Source organism: Nuphar pumila, chromosome 5, assembly GCF_984573655.1.
Source record: "Nuphar pumila chromosome 5, dmNupPumi1.hap1.1, whole genome shotgun sequence".
Classification (NCBI taxonomy): domain Eukaryota; kingdom Viridiplantae; phylum Streptophyta; class Magnoliopsida; order Nymphaeales; family Nymphaeaceae; genus Nuphar; species Nuphar pumila.
In genome coordinates this window covers 14,569,958-14,593,734 of record NC_143253.1, presented here as the reverse complement: position 1 = coordinate 14,593,734, position 23,777 = coordinate 14,569,958, and the positions used below count along the sequence as shown (strand labels likewise).

The 23,777-nt window shown below is 37.1% G+C and overlaps 2 protein-coding genes across 2 annotated transcripts; both read right to left on the bottom strand.

Annotated features, from left to right (window-relative positions):
- Positions 1–9,693: 9,693 nt before the first annotated feature.
- Positions 9,694–14,162, bottom strand: LOC149836881 (uncharacterized). Its single transcript, XM_090007172.1, has 5 exons — positions 13,994–14,162; positions 11,613–11,744; positions 10,062–10,301; positions 9,905–9,964; positions 9,694–9,818 (listed from the first exon to the last, which is right to left on the bottom strand). Exons 1-5 carry the CDS (start codon positions 14,120–14,122, stop codon positions 9,714–9,716), a joined length of 666 nt encoding a protein of 221 aa, XP_089863298.1. The 5' UTR covers positions 14,123–14,162; the 3' UTR covers positions 9,694–9,713.
- Positions 14,163–17,296: 3,134 nt separating this feature from the next.
- Positions 17,297–23,209, bottom strand: LOC149836880 (interactor of constitutive active ROPs 4-like). Its single transcript, XM_090007171.1, has 5 exons — positions 23,164–23,209; positions 20,748–20,808; positions 20,082–20,244; positions 18,234–18,785; positions 17,297–17,826 (listed from the first exon to the last, which is right to left on the bottom strand). Exons 2-5 carry the CDS (start codon positions 20,759–20,761, stop codon positions 17,401–17,403), a joined length of 1,155 nt encoding a protein of 384 aa, XP_089863297.1. The 5' UTR covers positions 20,762–20,808; positions 23,164–23,209; the 3' UTR covers positions 17,297–17,400.
- Between the last annotated feature and the right edge of the window lie 568 nt (positions 23,210–23,777).

The window sequence follows — 23,777 nt, the reverse complement described above, 5'->3', positions numbered from 1 at the left end:
AGGGTGACTGTCAATCGATTTGCAGACATGCTGCACAATATAAAGACTGCAAAAAAAAAAGCATCTGACGGAATAGATGATCCACTATAGTGGAAGGGTCATGGCTCTATTACTATCAGGAGAGACTATTGGGAGGGAATGTGCGACAAGTGGGAGGGGAATGCATTTCGAAATCGCTCTGCGAAGGCTGCACAAAATCGAGCGAAAATGCCCGAAGCTCATCTACACACAGGTGGATCTAAGACTTTTGAGAGCCACCAGAAGAAAATGGTAACTCATCAATATATAATATTAATTTTATAAGTATTGTTGCAAACTTGTTAACTAAATCTTTTATCATTTAACTTCGAAAGAAGCAGAAAAATGAGACATTATATTATATAAGAATGTGTTTATTGAAACACATAAACGAAAGACCACAGAAGACTTCGTATCAGAGAAGGCGAAAACGACAATGGTATGTATTTATTCTATTAATAATCATTGCAATATGCAAGTTATTATAATGTTATTATTAATGCATACTTTAAACATTATTTTGTAGAAGGCTTATGAGCAACAGATGGTAGAGCGATATGGCAATGACGCTACTCAGCATCTATCATTTGATCCTGCAGCATGGGTGACTGTAGCAGGTAAACCCAAAAAGGGTCGTGTGTTCGGGTTTGAGAGTAATATGAACACTTCACCCGTTATTGCTTCTTCCAGTTACGACTCACAGACTTCTTCCGTCGACATAAGCTCCAAGCAGCATCCTATTCTTTCCGGTGATGATGTACGCCAGATCGTTAAGGACACAATGTGTGACTACTTCCATGAAACTGTCATCGACATTCTCTGAGTTGAGTTCAACAGTTTTTTGCTGAACAGGGGAACTTCGATTGCAGGTCCCTCTCAGGTATGAAAGTTTCATGCAATATATTGCATGTCATTATATTTCATGTAACTTTGATTGCCTTAACATATTCAGTTTTTTTGACTGCCTTCGAACACATATAAGCATGTTATAATCACATATTCAGTTTTTTGACTACCGTAGAACACATATGAGCATGCTAGAATCACATATACAGTTTTTTGCCTGCCTTAGAGCACATATGAACATGGTATAATCACATATAGAGTTTTTCTAACTGCCTTAGAATACATATGAGCATGCTATAATCACATATTCAGTTTTTTGACTGCCTTAAAACACATATGAGCATGATCGAATCACATATATAACTTTTTGCCAGCCTTAGAGCACATATGAGCATAGTAGAATCACATAGAGTTTTTTTCCTACCTTAGAGCACATATGAGCATGCTATAATCACATATAAAGTTTTTTGTCTGCCTTAAAGCACATATGAGCATGATAGAATCATATATAAAGTTTTTTTGACTGCCTTAGAACATATATGAGCATGTTATAATCACATATTCAGTTTTTTGACTGTCTTAGAACACATATGAGCATGCTATGATCACATATTCAGTTTTTTGATTGCCTTAAAACATATATGAGCATGCTAGAATCACATATAGAGTTTTTTTACTGCCTTAGAACACATATCATTCATGATAGAATCACATATAAAGTTTTTTGCTTTGCCTGCCTTAGAGCACATATGAGCATGATAGAATCACATATAAAGTTTTTTTGACTGCCTTAGAACACATATGAGCATGCTATAATCACATATTCAGTTTTTTTACTGCCTTAGAACACATATGAGCATGCTAGAATCACATATATAGTTTTTTGCCTGCCTTAGAGCACATATGAGCATGGTAGAATCACATATAGAGTTTTTCTGGCTGCCTTAGAACACATATGAGCATGATATAATCACATATAAAGTTTTTTTACTGCCTTAGAACACATATCATTCATGATAGAATCACATATAGAGTTTTTTGCCTGCCTTAGAGCACATATGAGCATGATAGAATCACATATAGAGTTTTTTTACTACCTTAGAACACATATGAGCACATGATACAATCACATATAGTGTATAATTTATTTCAATATATTTTGTTTATCAATATTGACTGTTCTTTTCTTATGTATGTTGCTAGCGATAATCAGCGTAGCAGAGCTGAAGGGACAGATCAAGGCAATGAACAAGAAGACGCACAAAATCTTGGCGATGATTAGATTAATGTGTTGAATTTGTTTTATTTTTTTTGTTTCGAAAATGTAATTGTTGAATTGTAAATAATTAAACTTGTTAATTTTAAAGTAGAACAATTAATTGTTTTAGTTTCCTTTTATATGTAATTTTATGTGTACTTTGTTTTTTATTTACAGGAAATATAAATTGTACATGAAATATAAATTGTAGCGTTCTCGATATTTAATTTTCAAATAATTTTTTTATTTTTTTCTTGTTTGCGACGGATTAGCGACAGATATATCCGTCGCTATACATATAATTTAGCGACAGCTGTAAATCCGTCGCCAAGCCGGGGTCGCCGTTTAGTACCGGCGGATTTGCGACGGAATCCGTCGTTCGTTATTCTGGCGCAATTAGCGACGAAACTGGCAACGAATTTATGTCGTGGCCATTTAGCGTCGAAAAATTTGCGATGTAAGCTATCCATCGCTAAGCCGGTTAGCGACGAAATAGCGATGGAATGAGGTCGTCGCTAATCCACGCTTTGTTGTAGTGACATTGCATCTGATCTTAATTCTTTAAATGCTTGGCTGGAAAACCAATCTCACCAAGGTTGATTGGAAAAAATTATATCAAAAGTGATGTTGGGAAAATCTTGCGCTGGATTTTGAGATGGACAACACGTCACAAAAGACCATTTTTGCAGATTTTTTGGAAGCAATAATCAAACATAATTTTCTTATTGTGCATGAATCATACCCTTATTTATGCAAGTGTTTGGTGAAACCAACATTTTTTTAAAAGGCAAACTGGGGTTAGGCAGACCCCACCAGTTATTATTAACGTACCACAATTAAAATCACATTGAATAATAAAAGATTTATATATTAGTTTTTTGTTTTGGATAACTGGGGAAAACCACCGCATTTACCCGCAGCTCATTGGTGTCCTCCTTGCCTGCTAAGGAGTACATTCAGCTTTGGCCCGTAGTAAGGGATGCACACCTGTGAGATTCGAACTCGTGATGTCTCTTCAACTTGGTGATGTTCACAAGTCGCTCCTATCAAATGAGTTGGACCATCGTGGGTGAAACTCAAATATTTCAAAAACCTGTTGGAAGTATAATTTTGAATACTTTTGCGTAGATCAGGTCATATTGTATATATCCTACTTATTGGTTATCAATCTCCACCACACATCTTACTTTAGAGAGATGTGCCTAGGCCCACTCTCACATTTCCCCAAGTGACATGTACTGTGGGGTTCGAATATAACCGATGATAGTTTATAGACATGATCTGCTCTCAATCTTTTACCTGTCTTGTTTGGTACTCAAAGTAGTTGTGGGTCCCACAGCAGACGGGTGTTGCTTTTATATTAGACGTTGCAGGACCCATCTAGATTGAGGCCTTTGTTTGGTGGGTTTTGGCCTTTTGGGTGCCATTCATCTTAGTGATATAATTTGGATATAATTTGAGGTGCTTTTCCGTTAGGGTGTTATCAAATATTTGGATATAATTTAGGTACTTATGTATTTATTTACTGTGGGCTCTACCTGTTAAGATACATGTAATGTTTTTTTAGTTTGTACATATCTAAGTATACCAAGGTGTACTTAGGTATTTCTCTTGTATTTCCTTTTTCCTTGTATTCAAAGTATACCTTTTGTGTATTTAGTTGTTAGGTGTATTCTATGTGGTTTTAAGTTAAGTACACGCAATGTATACTTTTAAGGTAGGATAGGATAAGTATACTTGTAGGCTAGTTTTAGGATTCTTTTATTTTATTTTCTATGTTTTATTTTTTTGTAATTTTGATAGTTAGCCAGCCGTTGGACTACTTGTTGGGAGTCTACTAGCCGTTAGGATGGTCTGACAGCTAGTCAATCAAACTAGTATTTTGCTTGGAGATATAAGAGGCATAAGCCTCGTTGTGAGTGAGCGAGGATGGGTGTACATAGGGTGTGTACTTGAGTGTTTTGCAGTGAGTATGCGTTGTACATTTATGCATATTTTTTATATTAATAAAATGATTTATTTTATTTTATTTGTTAGGATTTGTTCATTATTTTTGCTATGTTTTATGCTTTAGTCCCTTTTTGTTTTATGTCACAAACCGGTGAAATGCATGAGATATTACAAATATTGAAAATAGAACAATCACAAACTTTGAGTCCACAAAGAGACAAATAAATAACACACAAAATGCACTTAATGTGCTAACACGAGCCACAAAGGGCAATAACACTTTGAAAATATGTATCTTTATTGAGGAACACCACTCACAGAAGCATAAAATACAAGATGGGCTTAAAGCCCTTTTTATAGAGAAAGGAGTGTTAGGTTATATATATATATATATATATATATATATATATATATATATATATAATAAAGTAATAGGTAAATACTCATTAGAGATATTTTGATCATGAGGACCACATTAGTACTTTTATTTTATTTTATTCTCTTTGTCTTTTTCTGTTTTTATAGGGACTACTTGCTCAAAAACCAAATAGAGTTGTGTATTTTTTGAACTAGTCAACATAGAGTTTACTATTCAATAGAGCTCTATTTGAGATTACCTCTTGTGCATAAATAGGGGTGAACCCCTCGCTTCTTCTTTAATGTTCTTTTAAAGCATTCTAGCTCATTATATGAGTATATTATAAATAAAATATTATTTATTTTTAATCTTGTTTTTGTACCTTAATGCATGGTATTTCCCTTAGTGATTGTTTTTGTATTGTCTCTTGGTGAATTGTGCACGTGCACTTTATGTTTATGTTATTGTAAACCTTTTGAAGCTCTTATTTTATTTTTTCGCATATTTCATTAATACATTATATCAGAGGGAGGGATTCTTGATCTTGGTATCTTGTCCAAGTTCGTACTTTGAAAGAAAATTTTGGATTGATATATGGCTTGGAGTCGAGGCTCTTGCATTTTGGTATGTATCTCTTGTTTAATCTTTAAAAGGTATTTATGATATATTTTTCAAAATTTGTTTAAAACATTATAGTTATTTCTTGGGTATGTAAAATGTGTTTTTTAAATCAATTCGAATTAGAGTTTTTATGAAGTGTCTTTTAATGAAAATATTATTTTGAAACCCATTGTATTTTGAGTCTTGTCCACCCCTTGGAGTGGTATACATTCCCACTAGTGTTTGTGCTCTACCTTCCACGAAAAGATCTTAACCTTGTTTGTGCCCTCTCAACTCATCTTTCATTTCATTTTAGAAAAGAAGACTTGGAGTAACTGTGGTGATGGTTTGAGACATTATGTGAGATACAATCCTTAATTCTTGAATTGGTCCCTTAAGACACTCATTTGGTTCATGGAGTGTTTGCCCCCACCTCTTTTCTCTTATCTTGCTCAACCATTTCGTTGAAAATAGTTGCATGGCTCTTATTGATCTTGTTCAATCCTTGAAATATTTCCTTGCCCAATTGTTCCAATCTCATGTAGTAAACTTTATTGTTTTCACACAACACCTCTAAAGTTGACCCATGGCTTGACTCAATCTCCTCTTTACTTAAGTCTTGGGGCTCCTGCGAGGCTTCACTAGTTTTAGAATCCCTATCATACTCCTTGTTTGTTTGGATGTTTTTATGTGCGGACAAAGAATCATGGTGGCACCTTGGATCTTTTAGGATTAGCACTTTCTTGACATTGAAGTTTCCTTCATTTTTTTTTTATATACGGTGACTTTTAAGAGGGCATGGTACTCCACACCTTTACTAGGCAAACTCTTTTGTATGAATCATAGAATGTGAAAACAAAAAAAGGCCAAAATGACTACGATCTTCTTGCATTCGAGCCCTAGATATTGGTGCCCTCGAGAAATTTGCAAAATGATCCAGCCTTACAAAAGTAGCCTAAACAAAAGAATGTGTAAAAGAGGCCAAGAAGGGGTTTAGTATAGTTGATTGCTAGTTCTTATAAATTCTGATCACGGACATGCAAACCCGAGTTACAGAACTCGGATGAGCCTCAATTTTGGACACGTAGGCCATTATTCAACTCCAAGAAAGTGGTTTTCAACTCCAAGATTCTTATGATTGGTGAGAACACGTCACTCACATCCATAATTGTCCCAAGTTTCATGAAAACCGATGATGATAGTGAAAAACAAGTTTGATGGATGGATTCAATGAAATTAATTGAACACTTAAAAGAGAGATAAGGTACTCACCAATTTGTTGGGCAAGCACCACAATCTTGACAATCTTTTCATGATGAAAATACGTTGAAATGGAAGGATAGAGAACCGTTGTGTTGGCTACTTCCTCACGAGCTCCACACGCGGGTTGAGTCCGCCAATGTCGCCTACACTCGCCGGTTGTGCGGTGAAATACTTGGCCTCAACCAAATGTTCTGTCCAAATTAACTCATCGGATCTTTAAGATCGACAAGATGACCCAAGGATCTTGAGCTCACCAAGAATCCCAGCAATAGAATTCACACTCAAGCAAAGAGAGGAAAATCTCCACAACTCATAAGTTGTATTCCTTAAAAAATTCTTCACAAATAATAAAAAACTTCTTACCTTCTCACATCTTAGCTTATAAAGGCCTACCAAAGTGGTTACAAGAAATCGTTGGCCCCTAGTGGTTTGGGCAACCCACTAGTAGAATTGAACTTTGTTGGAAGTTGATTTGAAACTTTTAGATCCTCACTCGCAACAAACATCTGAGTTGGCACTAGTGCGCATGTGGTGCATGCTGCACCTGGCATCGTGCGCACGCACATGGCACATGTGGCCTTGTGCATGCGCACGATGCGCATGGCACCTAGCAGTTGTGCACGGTGCTCATGCACGCGGCACTCGTGTGCAGCGTGCTGTGCCTATGCGGTCCACAGGTGCACTGCTTTGTCTGCACCCATGTGTGCTGTGCACGTGGGAAAGCATCACCACCAAAGATAGTTTCCCATTTAGTATCCTTGAAACAAAGAACACGCACACTCCGGGTATCGAACTCTCGACCTCTTGCATAAGAGGAAGCCCAGTATATGCCCTGGGCCGAGGGAAATAGCCTCAGAAATTTACGCTACTATATCTCCAGTCCCAAACGTGGTCTCTTTGAGCATGTGGATTTAAGGCCCAAATCGTATAGATAAAACTTCACAAGTTCCAAAGCTCAATTGTAAAGTTGCATCGGAAGCTCTTTGCACAAATGGATACGTTCCTGAATGGAAGAACTTTCACTCTTAAAGAAATGTGTACAATATGTATAACTCCCAACCAAAACTATTTTAGTTGTTTACAAACCCAGTGCTCAAAGCCATATTTAGATGCTAATTTTCTCTTTTACTATATGCAAGGTAGGCTCGCTCTACAAAAGAATCATGAAAATGTTGAGACGAGCTTTTTTTTAACTAAATCGATATAATCAACACACCCAAACGCATTTGCTCAATTTGAACTTACAGATGCATTCTTTATGATAGAATTGGGGGAAATACAGGTATCAAAATAGGCATTTTTCATATTCACTAGACTTTGAAATCAACAAAAATGAACTGTTCATATGGCACTTAAACTTTGTTAAAAGATCCACATTTTCCTTGAAATTGTCTTGATCTCAATTGAACCCCTCTAACCTCATTTAGTGTCCCGAAATCCCTGATAACGCATGGTAAATCACCTATGTAAATTGACCATTATCATACTAGTGGATGGGTACCCGATCCGGGATCCTTATCTACAACCATATAGTCTTAAACTCTTGCACTTACGGCTGGGGTGCCATTTCTCATCACAAGTGTAGGAGCAAGGCAAACTCTAAATACTAGATATGACTCAAACAAAATAACATAGGGTTTAAGATCGGCCAGTGAGACGAGGAGAGGGATAAGCTTCATCGTCCACAGAAACAATCCAAATCACAAGCCAAGGGGCACTAAATGACCACTCAATGATAAAAGATGTAGGAGGAGTTTAGAAGGTTTACCTAGAAGGAGCCAACCTTGAAAGAGTGCATAATAGCTCACTTTTCCAGGCCTAAGCCCCCATAAAAATTGAATGCTTGACACAGTTGGCAGACTCAGCGAGTCAACTCGTTACTCGCTTGAGTTGGCTCGGATCAGAACCTAACTGAGTTAAAATAAAAATAAAAATGTATAACTCAGTTAGGAACTTAGGACCAAACTCGGCCGACTTTAGGTTTTGCTAAAAATTCAAAACATTAACTAAAAGCACTAAAGCTTTCAATTTTTCAAAGCTAGATTTGAAAAGATTTCTATTTTCCGTACATCTGGTGTTGGAAAGGGTGGATGAGAATTTATCAGCATTCAAGAGAGAGAAAGAGAGATGATGAATTAAATGATAATATTTAACACTGAAATAATGATAATAAATAGATATTTTACCAAAATGACACTATTTTAATGCATCTAAATACCTCTCATGCAAATCATCTACATATTCTGATTTTTTTTAAAAAATATAAAATTTCAATTTTTGGTTAAAATATAAAATATCATGATTACAACATGATATTTAAGTTTTATCAAGTACATTATGATATTTTGCAAATAACACACTATTTTTCAATTTCAAATAGTGAAAATGCCATTTTTAATATTCTAAAAATATATTTAATATTTGACACTATATATATATATAATTTTTGAAATTATATTTATTATTATATATAATAAATCACACCTAATATGTTATTTTTTATTTTTTATCATAAATTACATATTATTTATTTTTAATAAATTAAATAAAAATTATTGACTTGCCTGAGTCACCGAATTGTATGTAGCCGATTCGATACCGAGTCCTGAGAATGCCAACCATGCCTTTGGCCGGTAAGTCCTAAGGCAAGGTGAGAATTCTAGCTCTTCCATAGTGGTATCTCCCCTACAGCTCCGCTAAAAAGTATTTTGATTAATAAGCATTGATAAACACATCTTAAGGTTTAGCTTAAGCAAAAAGAAATAAAAAAAGCCTGTCACTAGGTGCTCTGTAACCAGTACGTATGGTTAGGATTTAACGATCAAAATATCATAATAGATATTTTAAACTATAACCTTATCATTTTCTAAAAATATCATGATTTGATTGTGATATTTACGTTTGTATTGACAAAAGCTCAAGAAAAGATGCTTATACTCTTCTCCTTAGAATAATTTGAATTTTTGCCTTGTTTTTTAATAAAAACACAGCAGACCCGAAACAGTAAAGACATCACCAAACATTAATGGCTGAACAATTGCGACAAAGAATGTGTCACAGAGGTTTGAACTTGGTTAGTTCAGAAAATAACCGAGATTAGACTAATAAGCATATGTATGAGCGAGGCTGGGGCTGCTCGCAAACTACTGACTAGGCCGGTGCAGGCAAGTGTACAGGCACACACACATACACAACATGTTTGTGGGCATGCAAGCACACATAGGCGAGGATGTGCAAAGATGAAAGAAAAATTAGAACCATGACAACCAGTTGTGCTTTTCCAAAGTATATAGATCCAAACTTTACATTCAGACAGTAAAAGTCTAAACCAGACCTTGTTTGATCATGAGACTTAACAGCCAAAAAAACAGTCCAGGCAAGAAACAGATAGACAACTCACTTTTCCACCATGAATTCTTCCTAACGGAATCCAGACAAAGAGTCTGCAGTTTTGCCCGATCTTGCATCGGTCCATGCTTTTGCAATTGTCCTCTTCATGTCCTCATCTCCTTCATCATACATATTCTGCAACAATATGTGCAGATGAGTATCAACAAGTAACCATATCTCAAAACAGGAATTCAAGAGCACATATGAGAGACTTGAGTCACCTTCATTAAATCCATAATGCCTGCCATGGGATCTTTATTTTTGTCAAGGTTTGGTTTTAGCTGCAATTCAAAGATCAACCTTGTCATGACCATAACTAAAAGAAAAAAACGAAAACAAAGACACACTATAATTGCTGTAGAAGATGCTGAAAATTACCATGTCTTCCTTAAAGTGCAAATCTGACCAATTGCCCTTGGAAGCTTTGTGCAATGTGATGATTACTTTATTCGGTTTCACCATAACCTTAGATTTCTCTGGTACTATTTCCTGGTTCAGTTTGGGGATCGCACATCGGTAGTTCTTCCCTTGGACATCATGAAATCTGACATCGACAGACACTGGCTTAAGATCGGTTTCCACTTTCTCTTGGTCCACACCCTCCAGTGAAACATATAACTGAATTGAACACAGAAGATAAAGAGGTTAGTTTTATAATCCAGAATGCAACTTAGATTACCGACATCTCCAGCAACATGAGCTTCTGGGTCTCAAAGGAAGCATTGGAAGTGATCACGTAGAGGCTGGAAGCAGAGATTTAGTTATTCCTATCCGACACTAACATTTTCCTGGTGACTAAAAGCATTGTTTGCGGAACTATCTTTCACTTGATGCCCAGATGTTTAACAAGTACAGCATGCTACTGACTCAATACAAGACCATAGGTATGAAAAATAAAAAAAGCAATTTAATCAACATGGACATTAGCCAGGAAACGAAGGTTGTGTACACAAGAAGTGGATCAAAGACCCTGGAAGGCTGGAACAGATTTTCAAAACTGTACTTATCACCTTGCATATACGCAATTCACTGATTTATTTCCTTCCCACCTCCCCCGAGGAACCACATTCAATCCTCGACTGTGGTTCCAAATCTTGCATTGATTGGTGATCATGCTTCCAAAACTTTGATTAATTTGTTTTCACCAATTTTGATGGGGAGAGAGTAGAAAATCCCGCTATCCTTGGTTCCCAATCAATTGTTATCAGAGCAGGAAGCATGGTTCAAATATATCAACCAGCTACCTAAGTAACTCTAAGAAGTCAAAACAGGGCAGAGTTTGTGCTAGTATTAAGTTGGTTCCAGACTGCTACAGTCACAAACCCCCAATAATATTGCCAGACACTCTAAGAAAAAAAAATCTCAACCGCCAAAATATGAATTATTTATAAGGAGCTTTAAGTAGGGGCAAAAAGGAAAAAGGAGAAAGGGAGAAAGAAAAAGAATACAAAGTTTACAACTCAGATAAGTTTAATGTTATGGTGGTTGATCATCCAACAAACATATCAAGGTAACAAAGAGTGCCAAACCCCACAAAGGAAAAAGAGAAGAAAAAACAGAGTCCAGGTTGTTGCTTAGAGATCAGTGGAAAACACGGTTACAAAAGGGTTGCAGAATGAAACCTACCAAACCAGTACCCGAAGTCATGTTTATACAAAATAGACTGCAAACAATTATGAACACCAATGTGTCTCTGTCTGGAAAAATACAAATATCAACATCAAGACGACCAGTTTGTAGACCACGAAGGCTCATTAATGGACAAGATAAAAAAATATCAGCACCAAGATGTCCCTCCCTCGAAACATACAGATATCAACACTACAACACCCTGTTGCTGAGACTACTTGAAGGACCACCAGACAATCAGATATTCATCACTAACATGAAGTATGAACCTCAATAACAAAAGGAATATGATTTACAAACCTTAAGCTTTTCAGTATCCTGATCCCAGCTAAAAGATCCTAGTGTGATATAGTTCACACTGGGAGCCTTGCCATTTGAGGCAGCTGGTGTGGAAGTTCTTGCAATTGGCACCGGTGCAGCAGCCTTTGACAACTATGAAAAAGCAAATACATGTAAGCATGATAGTAGTTGTAAATATACAAACCCACGGTGATAATAAAGCAGTGCCTAGGCAATATATCAAATACTTCAGACAAATATGAAAATCCATCAAAGAGTGTACACGATGAAAAACAGAAGACACAGTCAGTTTCTATAACCAAAGCACTAAAATTTGAACATCACCTTTTTATTTTTTCCAAGAGAGTAATAAAGTTGGACATCGAAGCAGACACAGGGTCAAATAAATGATGCTTACCGATGAAACAGAGTACAAGGCACTTCAATGAGAATTCAATGAGTTCTCAACCTATGACTAGGGATGGCAGTGGACCGGGGCAGGTGCAGGGGGACAAGGTCTCCACCCCCGCCCCGTCTCAAAAATTTTCCCTCCATCCCCACCTCCATCACCGCATGGGTTTTGATTTTAATCTCCATCCCCGGTCCATTCCCTGTTTCATGTCCTTCATCTTCGGTCCAAACAGGGCGAGGCCCCGTTTCCCAAATCCTTCTGCTGTTGCCTTCCACCCTTATAGGAAGGAGAAGGAGAGGAGAGAAATGGGAGCATCCGTGGCTCATTAGAAGGAGAGGAAGGAGAGAAAGGAGAGGAGAGGAGAGAATAGAGAAAAGGTTTTATGTTAGGGTAAAGAATATATATATATATATATATATATATATATATATATATATAGTCCCTGATATCGCCAATATATTAAAAATATAGCAAAAATATTGGCAATTTCAAGCCAAACGCTAGTAACGGGAATATATCACAATATATTCAATAGAGTGGCAATTAATACATCTCGCAATATTATTGTGAGATATATCGCTACAAAAACTGCATGATTTTCATATTCTGATTTTTTCTAAAAGGCCAAAATTTATTATAGATAAAATTTTGGAAAAATCGCCATCATTTAAATAAAAAAAATGAACTTGGCCTCAATATTTGGTTTGATTTGGTTCAAAAACCAAATCAAATCAATGTGTTTTGCACATTTCGTGTTTTTTTTTTCAAAAGATCTTGTTTTCAAAAAATATGAAAACTGGAGGATTTTAAAAACAAAAATAATTACTATTAATTTATATTAATAAAAACAGAATGATTTGCAAAAAATCTTGAGTATCGGGTGAGATTTGGGTGAGATATGAGAAAATCCCCAAATCGAGTGTCGTGAGGGGCAGTTTCTGAAAAAAGGCATTTTTGGGATTATTCAAAACTTTAAAACGTGGGGTTTTAAAAAGTTTTAAAGGGTAAAATAGGAAATAAAAGTAGAAACATGTTTTAAAGGTTTTAAAAGCTAACTTAGTTGCTCATTTATCAATTTATCTTTTCTATTTTAAGGTTTTTATTTTATTTTTATTTTTATTTTTACTTATTTTTTTATTTAATTTTTTTATATATTCCCAAGATATTCGCGAGATTTATCAACTTTTTAAAATCTCTACGAGAAATACCCTAGCCAAGAAATTACCTTTTTAAAGATACATGTGACTATATATATATATATAAAATATGTACAAGGGTATAATAGTAATTTTCTTAATGGAATGAGGAGGAGACGAGTAAGTCCATCTCCACCTCCATCCCCGCACATCCATCCCCAAGGATTTGATTTTAACCTTCATCCCCCGTCCATTCCCCATTTCATGTCCTCCCTCCCCGATCCAAAGTGCCTGGATGCACGAAGACAACGCTTCAAGCTTAGAACAAATTTTCTGGACAAGTGGATCTTTTGCACCAACACGAGATGATTAAACAATACAAGATACCATAGATAATCCAAAAAGGAAAATGTTCAATGTATCAAAAAACTTTCGTTTCCTCAGCGAATAGTTTCCCACAAGAAATTCACCAAAATGAAACGAATTGAAGAGAAAGAAAAGAAGGGAGCACCCATTAAACAAATGCAATAAATCAATAACAAGATCTTCCCAAGAAATGGAATACCACCGAACAAAAAAAAGAACTGGGTTAACCTGGGTTCCCTCAGTAACGCAAAAATATACGACACCCATCAATCTAAAACGTAAAAAGAAACAAAATCTGATCGACTACGATCACCAAAAACAGATTGCCGCATCAAACTCTGGATGACGACCCACATAATTTGCACAATGAGAGAAAGCTTCATTCAACGATTCAATAAGAAGAAGAAAGAACGATTATGGCAATGACAAACAAAATAAAAACACGTGAAAAGGAAGCATGAGAAAGAAGAAGCGAGAAAGTAAGCTACCGTGTTCTCGAGGCTTGCGATTTCTGCGGAGATGAGAGAGCGAACTCGAGGCCTCTTAGCGACGGACTGAAGCTGACGAAGCTCTTCGAGGTCTAGAGAGTAATCTCCAGAAGAGGAAGACGACGCCATTGAAATCTCTAGACTTACAGAGAGAGAGAGAGAGAGAGAGAGAGAGATGATGAATGGGGTTTCTAGGGTTTAAAATGGAAAAGGGAACGTTCTAGAGAGAGAATTATCAAATGGGAGTTCTAGCGGTAAAAATGGATCGGATCCAGTCAGCACAGATCCGAATATATGTTCGGACGGGATTCGGACTTGCACAATTAGACTTTTGGGACTTGGATTCAGATTCTTTGTCGGGTCTATATCTGGATCAGGATAAATCCAATTTTTTGAACTTTTTACACGTAAAAACCTTTGTTTCAAACACTTTTTTTTTCGTTGAACCCAGTTTTATCATGTAAAATTAGGATATGGGATCAACTCACCTATATCAGATCTAATTCAGTTTTGAATCCAAGTTTAATAAGGAAACGTGACAAAGTCACAAGCTGAGGATCTAGACTAAAGCCCTCAACCTGTCTCTAAACTAATCAACAGAAAATGGATCCGGCCAAGCAACCAAAGTTTCTGGTGAAAGAGAGGGGAACAAGCAGGGTATAGGTAGGGATACCAATCGATCCGATTTTTACCCAATATCCTACCAAATCCAACTCCATTTAGTAAGATTTGATAAGTCAAAATGAAACCTGAAAATAATCGGATGCAGGTATGGTTTTGATTTCTGCAGGAGTGGTTAAATAATTGAAATTGGATTTGGATTTGGGTCATATTTGATATGCCTGGAGTAATGTAAAGGATTTGCTTTTCATTGAATCCACAATTATCTTCTGGATCAAATCTCAAACCGGAATATGTACCATCCATAGTACCACAGTTGGATGGATCACATTGAGTTCAAAATAGATCCAAATTTTCTGCAAGGGATGCGCTTCAACTCAAGCAACAGACTACAGGCATCTGTTGGTAAGATAGCTCCATCATGAGAAGGTTTTTGTCACCATACTAATGTAAGAACAAATGACAGATGAAGGTTGGCGTAAGTGATAATTGACCATAAAACTTTAGCCACGTTCTATCCATTGTCCATTTTTTTATGCAACCATTTGGTTTGAGTTGGGTTTACCTTGTCAAGTCCAAACGCATTCTATATCCAATTCCGGACCATGAATCTGGTTCTATTGGATCCCAATTATAATTCCAGTGGATTTAGTTTGGGCTTATTCACCGTTCACATGTTTGCTTTCAATAAGAGAGGGGGAGAAAGAGTCTATGAACGCTATGCTAGTCAAAACCATATTACTAAAAAACTAAATGGATACGAAAGTGTGAAAAAAGTAGTATGAATAAGAAAAAATGGAAATGGTCATATTGCTCAGGTAATTTGACATATTTTCTGAAATACTTTTACAAATTTTGATATTATGTTCAAAATCATAAAATATCTAGATTTAAAAAGATCTTTTTACCTTTTGCACATGCAAACTTACTCTGGAACATACACAATAGTTTCTGTCAAAAACTTGTGTGATTATATTCTTTAGAAAAATGAGACACATGCCTATAACTTTCATGTTTTGAATCAAAATCGAAAACTTATCGAGGATTCTTGTTTTTTAGTTTCAAAACCGAAATAGAAATTTGTGTTACAAACCGAAAAATCAAATAATCTATCTTTCAAAAAGGTGTTTTGACCCAGAAAATGAAAGATTCTAAAAAAAAAAACAAGATAAAAATATTTTTTTATTGCCACCAACATCATCTTGATTTGATGAACGGTTGAAGAGAAATGTCGTATGAAAGATAGATTGTTCCTCCTAAATATGCGAACAACGAACAATATAGGTGCATATGAGCAAATCCACATAAAATATAGGCGAACTTTCTTATTTTGTTTGAGTTTGACAAGATATTTGCAAATATTATTACACGTACATCAAACATCATTAAGTCCGCAAAAAAAAAAATGCACACCTCATTTTAAGTGAAAGTTTGCGGCACCCGATGAACGAAGGGATATTTTGCACACACTTCATAAATTTCATGCATATGAAGGGTAAAAAGGATATTCCAAAGCTGATAATTTAGGATTTTGGACATGAAAATAATATTGAAAATTATAGGACATTTCAAAAAATATGCCAAATTACTCATAGAGGAAAGTCATTTCCTGAAAGAAAAACACATAAGAAACAATATGAAGTGGGAAGTGGAAGCATGTAAAAAATAAGAAAACGACTAAAAAACCTAAATGCAAGCTTTTAATAAAAAATTTGTTATTTTTTACATGAAAAATTCAGGGAAGGAGGGGGAAAGTGAGCGAGTAGTGACAAAAAGCGAGAGAGGAATGCTAAAGAGAAAAATTTTGATTTGGAAAGTGAGGGAGAAAGTAAGCTTCAAACTAAAGGGTATTTTGGATGCAAGTTTCTCAAAACTTCTCTTAGTTTTGGAAAAAGCGAGAAATGTCCAGAACCGAAGAAGTAAGTTTTTTCATGTAGCAAGAAGCTTCATGTGGTAAGCGGGTCCTGTGTCAAGCTGAAGGCCTAGGATCGCCTAACCCCAGCTTGCCTTTCAAAAAAGAAAAGAAAATAAACTTCCAGGTCGAAACTAAAGTAAAAATAAGATGTATTTGCCAAAACTTGCCACCTTTTCTAGGCCTCTTTTTATACCAAAAGTATTTTTGGTCCTGCTGCATACCTGGAGATTTCATACTTTCGTTTTTCAAGACCACATTAGACACCACACAACTATCTTGGAACACGTATATTGCAGCCATTGCCAATAACATGTACTAGGAAATCTTTCTAGTCTCATATTTGCTTTCTATTGCAAATACCACAGTTGGTTTTGGTTAAAGCTTAAAATTGACTTTGAGTACAAACATTCTGTGACACTAAACATTTACAATCCACACAAAGACGAAAGGTATATGCCAATCAACTGCTTGAAACCTTATACAATCACGTTGACCAACAGTGGTAAGCAAAGTTGCATGTTCCTTCACACTTGTTCAGGGCAAAGCTCCAAAACAGCAAATTGGTATGATGGAAAACAACAGAAGAATTATCAATAATATAGCAAAACCAAGGGGATAACACTCAACAGATAAAATAAAAGATAGCATCTTTTTGTAATTCAGACAAAAAACATCATCTTTTCTTTATCCTCTATGTTCGATATCTCCTCATCTCATACATTTCTCTTTTTCTTCCATTTCCATGAGAAGAGAGAGACAAAGGAAGGGGCAAGAGAGAAGCTTGCCCATTCCCCACTAGTTACAAGGGAACTACAGTGAAGAACAAGGAGAGAAAGCTTACAAAAACATCAATACTAGAAAAGCAAGATCACTACTTCTGCCCTTTCTTTTTCCACAAATCACCAAACTTCTTGATTCCGCCACTACCTCCCTTTTGCTTTCCATCTTGCATAATATCTGACATTGGAGAGTCCGATCCTATGTATCCAGACTTGCCAAAGGCATGCTGCTGTTTATTCCTGCAACGGCCATTCATCTCCACACCAACACAATTATCTACTGATGCCAATATGGCTGCTGCTGCCTCTGCGGCCTTCCTCCACTGGTCTGTTTGCACCCTCACTCGTTTCATCTCTGCTTCCATCTCTGCTTTTGCCTGAATTACTACTTTGAGCTGCTCGGTTGTGCGTGCTGCTTTCTGTTTGCTTTCTTCCAATTCCTCAGTCACTTGGCTCAACCTTTTGGTTCCTTCCTCCTCTTTGGCCTTCAACTCTTCAACCTCCAACAGTCCAAGTTTCTGCCAATATACACAAAATATGGAAAAAAAACTCAGTGCACTAAAATTATGAATGGCTGCAGCATTTCATCACAAACTCAAAAGCTGATAGAAAAACTAAACAAAATAACATTTACCATAAAGGAAGTGCAATACAAACATGAAAAAGTATAATCTCGTTTGTGATGGGAAAGCCCGTGCGAATTTCTAAAAACTCCTGTCACCTCAGTTTTTTCATGAAAATCCTTTCATATGAAGAAATTTACAAATGGAAAGAGGAAGGTAGGAAAAAAATGAGGCCCACTTGTGCCAGCATGGCATTTTGCCATCATGATGCGTACATGACAAAGGTGGGAAAAGCATAGGGATGCCGGCTCCACTATTTCATATGAAAATTACATGAAACAAATGGGGTTAAAGAAACTTACAAGGCCTTCATTTTCTTCAGAAATTATAACCAATTCCTGCTCCTTTTGCAGCATCTTTGCCTTAAGTTCAATTATTTCTGAACTCCCCATGCTTTCTACACACCCATTGTTACACTCACTGTTGTCACTCTTTTCTGGAGCTAGTTCAGCTTCTTCCGCAATTGGGCTGTCTGATTTTTCCTCATTTTCCTTTTTTGGCTCAACACTTGTTGAATTATCAACCTGCAAGTCTAAGTTCTCCTCAGCTGGGATCTCATCATCCGGCTTCACTGGGCAAGGCTTTTCCTTTTCTGGTGGGGTCTCTGGTGGTTCAGGGAGATCTTCGTCTGCATTGTTTGATTCTTGGACATCTTGAAGAGAAATTTGAACAGAAGAAATCTGCTTCTTGGTTTCTGCTAATTCCATTTCAGCCTCTTTCTTGGCATTCTCTGCAGATGCCAATTGTTCCTTCAGTTTCTTTACTTCATCTTGAGCTTGGCCCAACTGAGTTTCAAGATCAGAAATTCGACTGCCTCGTTTCTTCTGCAATACGGAATTTGCAACCGTTTTCTTCTATTTCAAGGAAAAATATGTAATAAGCATTCCATATAACCATCTAACAAACCATCTTCAAAATCAGCAAAACAATTTATAATTCCATCATTGCAAACTAGCAGCACTCATATACCATAAGAGAATCGGCTGCAAATACAAACTACCAAATAAAGAAGATAAAAAAAAAATCTTGTGAAGTACCATGATGGTAGATTGTAGATTCCTCAATCGTAACATGAATGCTCTGATCCTATCATATTTATACAAGAAAGCAATGATCTACAACACATGGAGTCACATCAACTGGACACCGGTTAAATGTAATGATTGGGTTAAGGCCTCTTTTGAAAAGTAAACGTCATAAAAGTCATTTCCTATGAGGAATTGGGTGATGCACAATGAGTAAGAAATGGCCATAAGCTACCAAGAGATGACAAGAAATGTGCAGGATTGCTAAATGCTAAGCACTCAACTACGGTCTTTTATTTTCATTTATCCAGAAGAGAAAGGTCAAAAGTAAACAAAAAGTGTGCCCGCTAAGCCTGACAACAATATCTCCCCTAATGATTTTTTTTTCCTTTTGCTTGGGCAAGAAAAAACCCACCATCATTGCCCGCACATTGACAGGTCTCTAACAATTGGTCAAATCCTCAAGGTACTTTTGTCCACTAGGAGTACACCCAGCTTCGTCCACGCGACAAGGAATACCCTCCCATGAATTTGGAACCATAATTGTCGGGATACCCTCTCAAGAATTTCCAACCATAATTGTCCTATATCAGGTGACAATCCATGATTACTCCTAATCGACAAGGCAGAACCCTGGAAGGCATCTCCCCTAATGATGTTGCTTGACTATCAATCGTTGACATCTCCAATTTCGGCAAATGTGCTGGTGGAGTTGGTTTGATTATGAGAGCACATGAGGTCGCAGGCAGCTCTAACGGTAATCTGTCAGAACTGTCTCTGATCTGATAAGAGCATCCCCAGGAGGGATGAATGAACACAAGGTTTTGGGATTATTTTCATCTGTCCATGTTGTATGCTCTACATGTCCTTCATTTAGCGCATCAATGGATCTGAAAAAATTTGTGGAACCCATCTAAGATAAAAAGAACACAGCCATAGTGTTTTGGAGGAGGATGAATGGTACCAGAGAGAGATGGATTACCGTTAGAGCTGCCTCTGACCTGATATTCTTTCTTTGATTATATGATAGGAGGGGTGTAAACCAAGTACATTTTGAAAGAGCCTAAGCCCTGCCGCCAAGTACGTTTTGGTAATATTATAAAGCAATATGAAAAGCAAGAATACCTCAGCCGCCGATGCTCTTGGTGACCGTCTATCAGCGACTTTGGGGCTTCGATCAACACTGTGCCTATTCGATTGTTGTGCACCATCAGATTCAGAACTAGCAGTTTTCAGCTGCAAAAGTGGTCTGCAAAGCCGTTGAGGCATCTCTGACACCCCGTTTCCCCTGACAAAATGATTTCCGTTTTGAACATTCAAATAAAGAGTGGGGTATTGGGGGGAGCTTGTATGGGTGACAAAATGATTTCCGTTTTGCACATTCAAATAAAGAGTGGGGTATTGGGGGGAGCTTGTATGGGTTACTAACCCAGTCTTGCTTAATGCTGAAATTCGTTACCCAGGTTTCAAAAAGCATTATTGCAGGTGTTTGCTTAATCCGAACATGAGCACTAATTCCCCATGTTTTAGTACAAGACTAAATTGCACTAATCTTTTTTAGCTAAACCAATTTGATCGAAAACATTTATTTAAAAGAATAAGTAATGATAAACACATTTACAGGTTCAGATTAATCACAAAAATACCTGCGACTGTGTTTTATTTATTCATAGTAGTACATATAATTAACTTGTGCATTGATGTGCACCCTGGTCAACGACATGCGCTCATCATGGTTTGTTTGCTTGCATTACAAATACAAATGAAAATGATAAGCATCTACGTGCATACCTTGCAGTCGGCATTGGCTTCTTCACTTGCTGGTTTTAAGCGGTTGGATCTGTCGCTTAGGCTTCACAAGAAATGAAATAAAATTGTAAGAGGCAAAGTAAGGATTAAGCAAAACCAGGACAATGAAAAATGTACCGACTCGTTTAAACCATGTCAACCTTGCACAGCTGTAATCAATATAAAGCGAACCAACCATAAAGCAGCTCGGTTCATTTTGCAGCCCTAGCCCAAACCTCAAACCCATCACCAGCCACGATTCAATGCTTCGAACCAGCCTAAACCCACCAACTGGGACTAGAGATCAGGAGCAATGTACTTGAATAAACAAGTGTGCCTCCCCATGTCTTTGTTTGACACAAGTCCGCATTGAAAACGTTAGAATCGGACACATGTTACGGGAGAAGATGGAGAGGTACACTTTTGAGGATCAGGTGCAATGTGATTGCACACTTTTAGTGTGCTGCTGCACCTGATCACCCACCATCTTTCGGGTGATCGTGCGGCAGCACACTTAAAGTGTGCAATCACGCACCTGATCTTAATTCAGATCCAAGGGAGTCACAATCCGATTCCACTAAACCAATGTTGTCAGTATCGGAATCCGACCTGTATCGTTTGGCCAACGATTCAGGTGAATGGGGCCGATACCGATTCTCAAGTGAATCCTTGGGAATCGACCAAAAAATAATTAAAAAATATCAATCAGAACGTGACGCGTTTAAAGCCATTAAAATAATATTGAAATACTTTCAAGCTATTTTTTACCTTTATTAAAAAATAGCCGATTCAGCTCAGTATCGTATCGGTTTTCTGACTATTCAATAGGTATAGGCCGATACTGAACACTGCACTAAACAACCGTCATATTCTTAGTAAACCGATTCCCTAAACACTCTCCCGGTTCGGTAGAAGCAATAACCAAGAACCGGAGTCCTAAAAGTCCGAGTTGCACGTGGGCATGTGGGGTTGATGGTTAGGTTTGAATTCAAGAGAAAATGATAAAACTATCCACAAGGAAATCATACTAAACAACAAAGGATTTACTTTCTTAGCCAAATAATTGAAGGGTAGTTTCTGGTGGTATAAAGGGAAGAAAAAGGGGAATGGCGGTGCCCATGGTGGGCACATGCAAAGTCTTTAAGTCTGTATTCAACACTATAAATATGAAATGCACAAATACAGCTAAGTCCTCCCGAATCATCATCTTCGCCATTAAAGACAATGTTCCCACGGAAGAGAGAGAGAGAGAGAGAGTCGTATCGGTTATTTAAATAACAGACCGACTTTCCTTGGTGAGTGTGTCCCGATACGACTCGGCGAGAAACATTTTCTTTCGAACCAAAACTTTGTAAGTTGCGTAAAACAACTAATGTGTCGGTCATTTTGAAATGACGAAATTACCCTTTATATTTCAGAAACAAGAGACTTAAAAAAAGGGAGAGAGATCGTGATCGTGTGAGCAATTAAAGAGACATCGTGGGTGGAACGTTGAATGTAGCGAGAGGTCTCGGTTTCGAATCTCATCACGGGCGATCCCCGGACTAGGGACTGCAGGCGTGTACACTGGGTTAAAGTAGAGAAGGCAAAATGACGCTAAATGCCCTCTCTACATAGCCACCAACACTGCACACCCAAGGATATTAACATCATTTCCCAAGTTACAGAAACACAGATCTACCAACTCGCAAAAAATAATGATGAAAAGGCGTTGCACGGTGGTCGTTAAAAAGAGGGCAACTTTTGCAATTGCTAAATATATGAAGGAGGTTTCGGGAAAAAAACATTTGCTTTCAAACTCGGCTCTTTACCAGCACTATCAGAGAATCATTTTTCCAAACGAAAACCGTTATTATCAAAAAAAGAAGGAAACGAGCGAGCCTTCTTTCTGCAAACTAAAGGTTTTTTTGGGTGTCATTTCGTACATCTTCCAAATCGTGTGTGCTGGTAGCCATTGTAGAACTCAAGCAGGGTCATCTGTAATTTCGAGGACTATTTTTTACATCAAATAAATTAGAAAAAAAGGAAAAAAGGGTCGTTGCGAAACTTGATCTCAGATCAAACGCTGAGAGATAGATGATGATTATAACGAAAACCATTGCAGAAGAAAAGAAAAATAAAAAAAAACGATTTTCCTTTATCAGGGAAAACAAAAATAGGCGTCTTCAAAAATGAAAAAGCAACAAAAAGGAAAAGAACGAAAAGGAAAAACGAAATCATCGCCTCTTCTGGAACTATCCTTTACGAGAGCGTCCAAAAAGAAAACAACGATCTCAAAAAGGGAGGGAACCGTAAAAAACGAAAAGCTCAACCCCGTCACTCAAAATTTTGCTAGATTTTGAAGAACAAGGAAGAGGGGCTCGCAATAAAACCAGAGAAGATTAAAGAGGAGAGATCGAGAGTTCAAAAGAAATCTTACTTTTTATGAGGATGTCCCTCGACGGAAAGAAAATCTCCTCTCGATTCCTACCAGCCGAGATCTTGGCTCAGTGACGAACGAAAGAGAAGAATTTTTGCAATTTCCCTCTTCTTCTATTTCATCTGGAGGGAGGGAGAGAGTTGAATTGAATCGGGGAAGACGAAGAGACAGCATTTTATACACCCTTTTCAAAAAAAAAAAAAAAAGTTAAAGTGAAATAGCACATATTGAAATGACGGATATGTCCTCAGTTGCTCGGTTGTATTTGAAGAAATAGCCTTGTACTCCTGGTCAAGGACATAAATACACATAAATTTTGAAATATGACGGTTGTACCCTTCCACTGTAAGTGACCGTTGAACTCCCAGACGGAGGAACTTACAAAAATCTACTGACAGGACGAAAATGATCAGTTCCAAGGGACGGACCGGACCGGACCGGACCGGACGGTATTGGACTATTGGCACACAAAGTCTACAACAGATAACGTTTTAAAACAGCAACTTATCGGCAGTAAAAATATCGAGATGTTGTATAAGTTTTGTTTTCCTGTGTTTCTATTAACAAAATCTTGGAAATATTAACCATTAATTGCAACGTTTTAAAAATATCGC

Excerpts from the sequence above, each read along its gene's own strand:
- LOC149836880 (XM_090007171.1), bottom strand. Across the intron at positions 18,786-20,081 it reads CAAGAGCATCGGCGGCTGAG|AAGAAAACGGTTGCAAATTC; the intron begins GTATTCTTGCTT and ends TCCTTGAAATAG. Across the intron at positions 17,827-18,233 it reads CTGAAGAAAATGAAGGCCTT|AAACTTGGACTGTTGGAGGT; the intron begins GTAAGTTTCTTT and ends GTATATTGGCAG.
- LOC149836881 (XM_090007172.1), bottom strand. The coding sequence starts at position 14,122 with ATGGCGTCGTCTTCCTCTTCTGGAGATTACTCTCTAGACCTCGAAGAG. Across the intron at positions 11,745-13,993 it reads TCGCAAGCCTCGAGAACACG|TTGTCAAAGGCTGCTGCACC; the intron begins GTAGCTTACTTT and ends GCTTTTTCATAG. Across the intron at positions 9,965-10,061 it reads TGCACTTTAAGGAAGACATG|CTAAAACCAAACCTTGACAA; the intron begins GTAATTTTCAGC and ends TTTGAATTGCAG.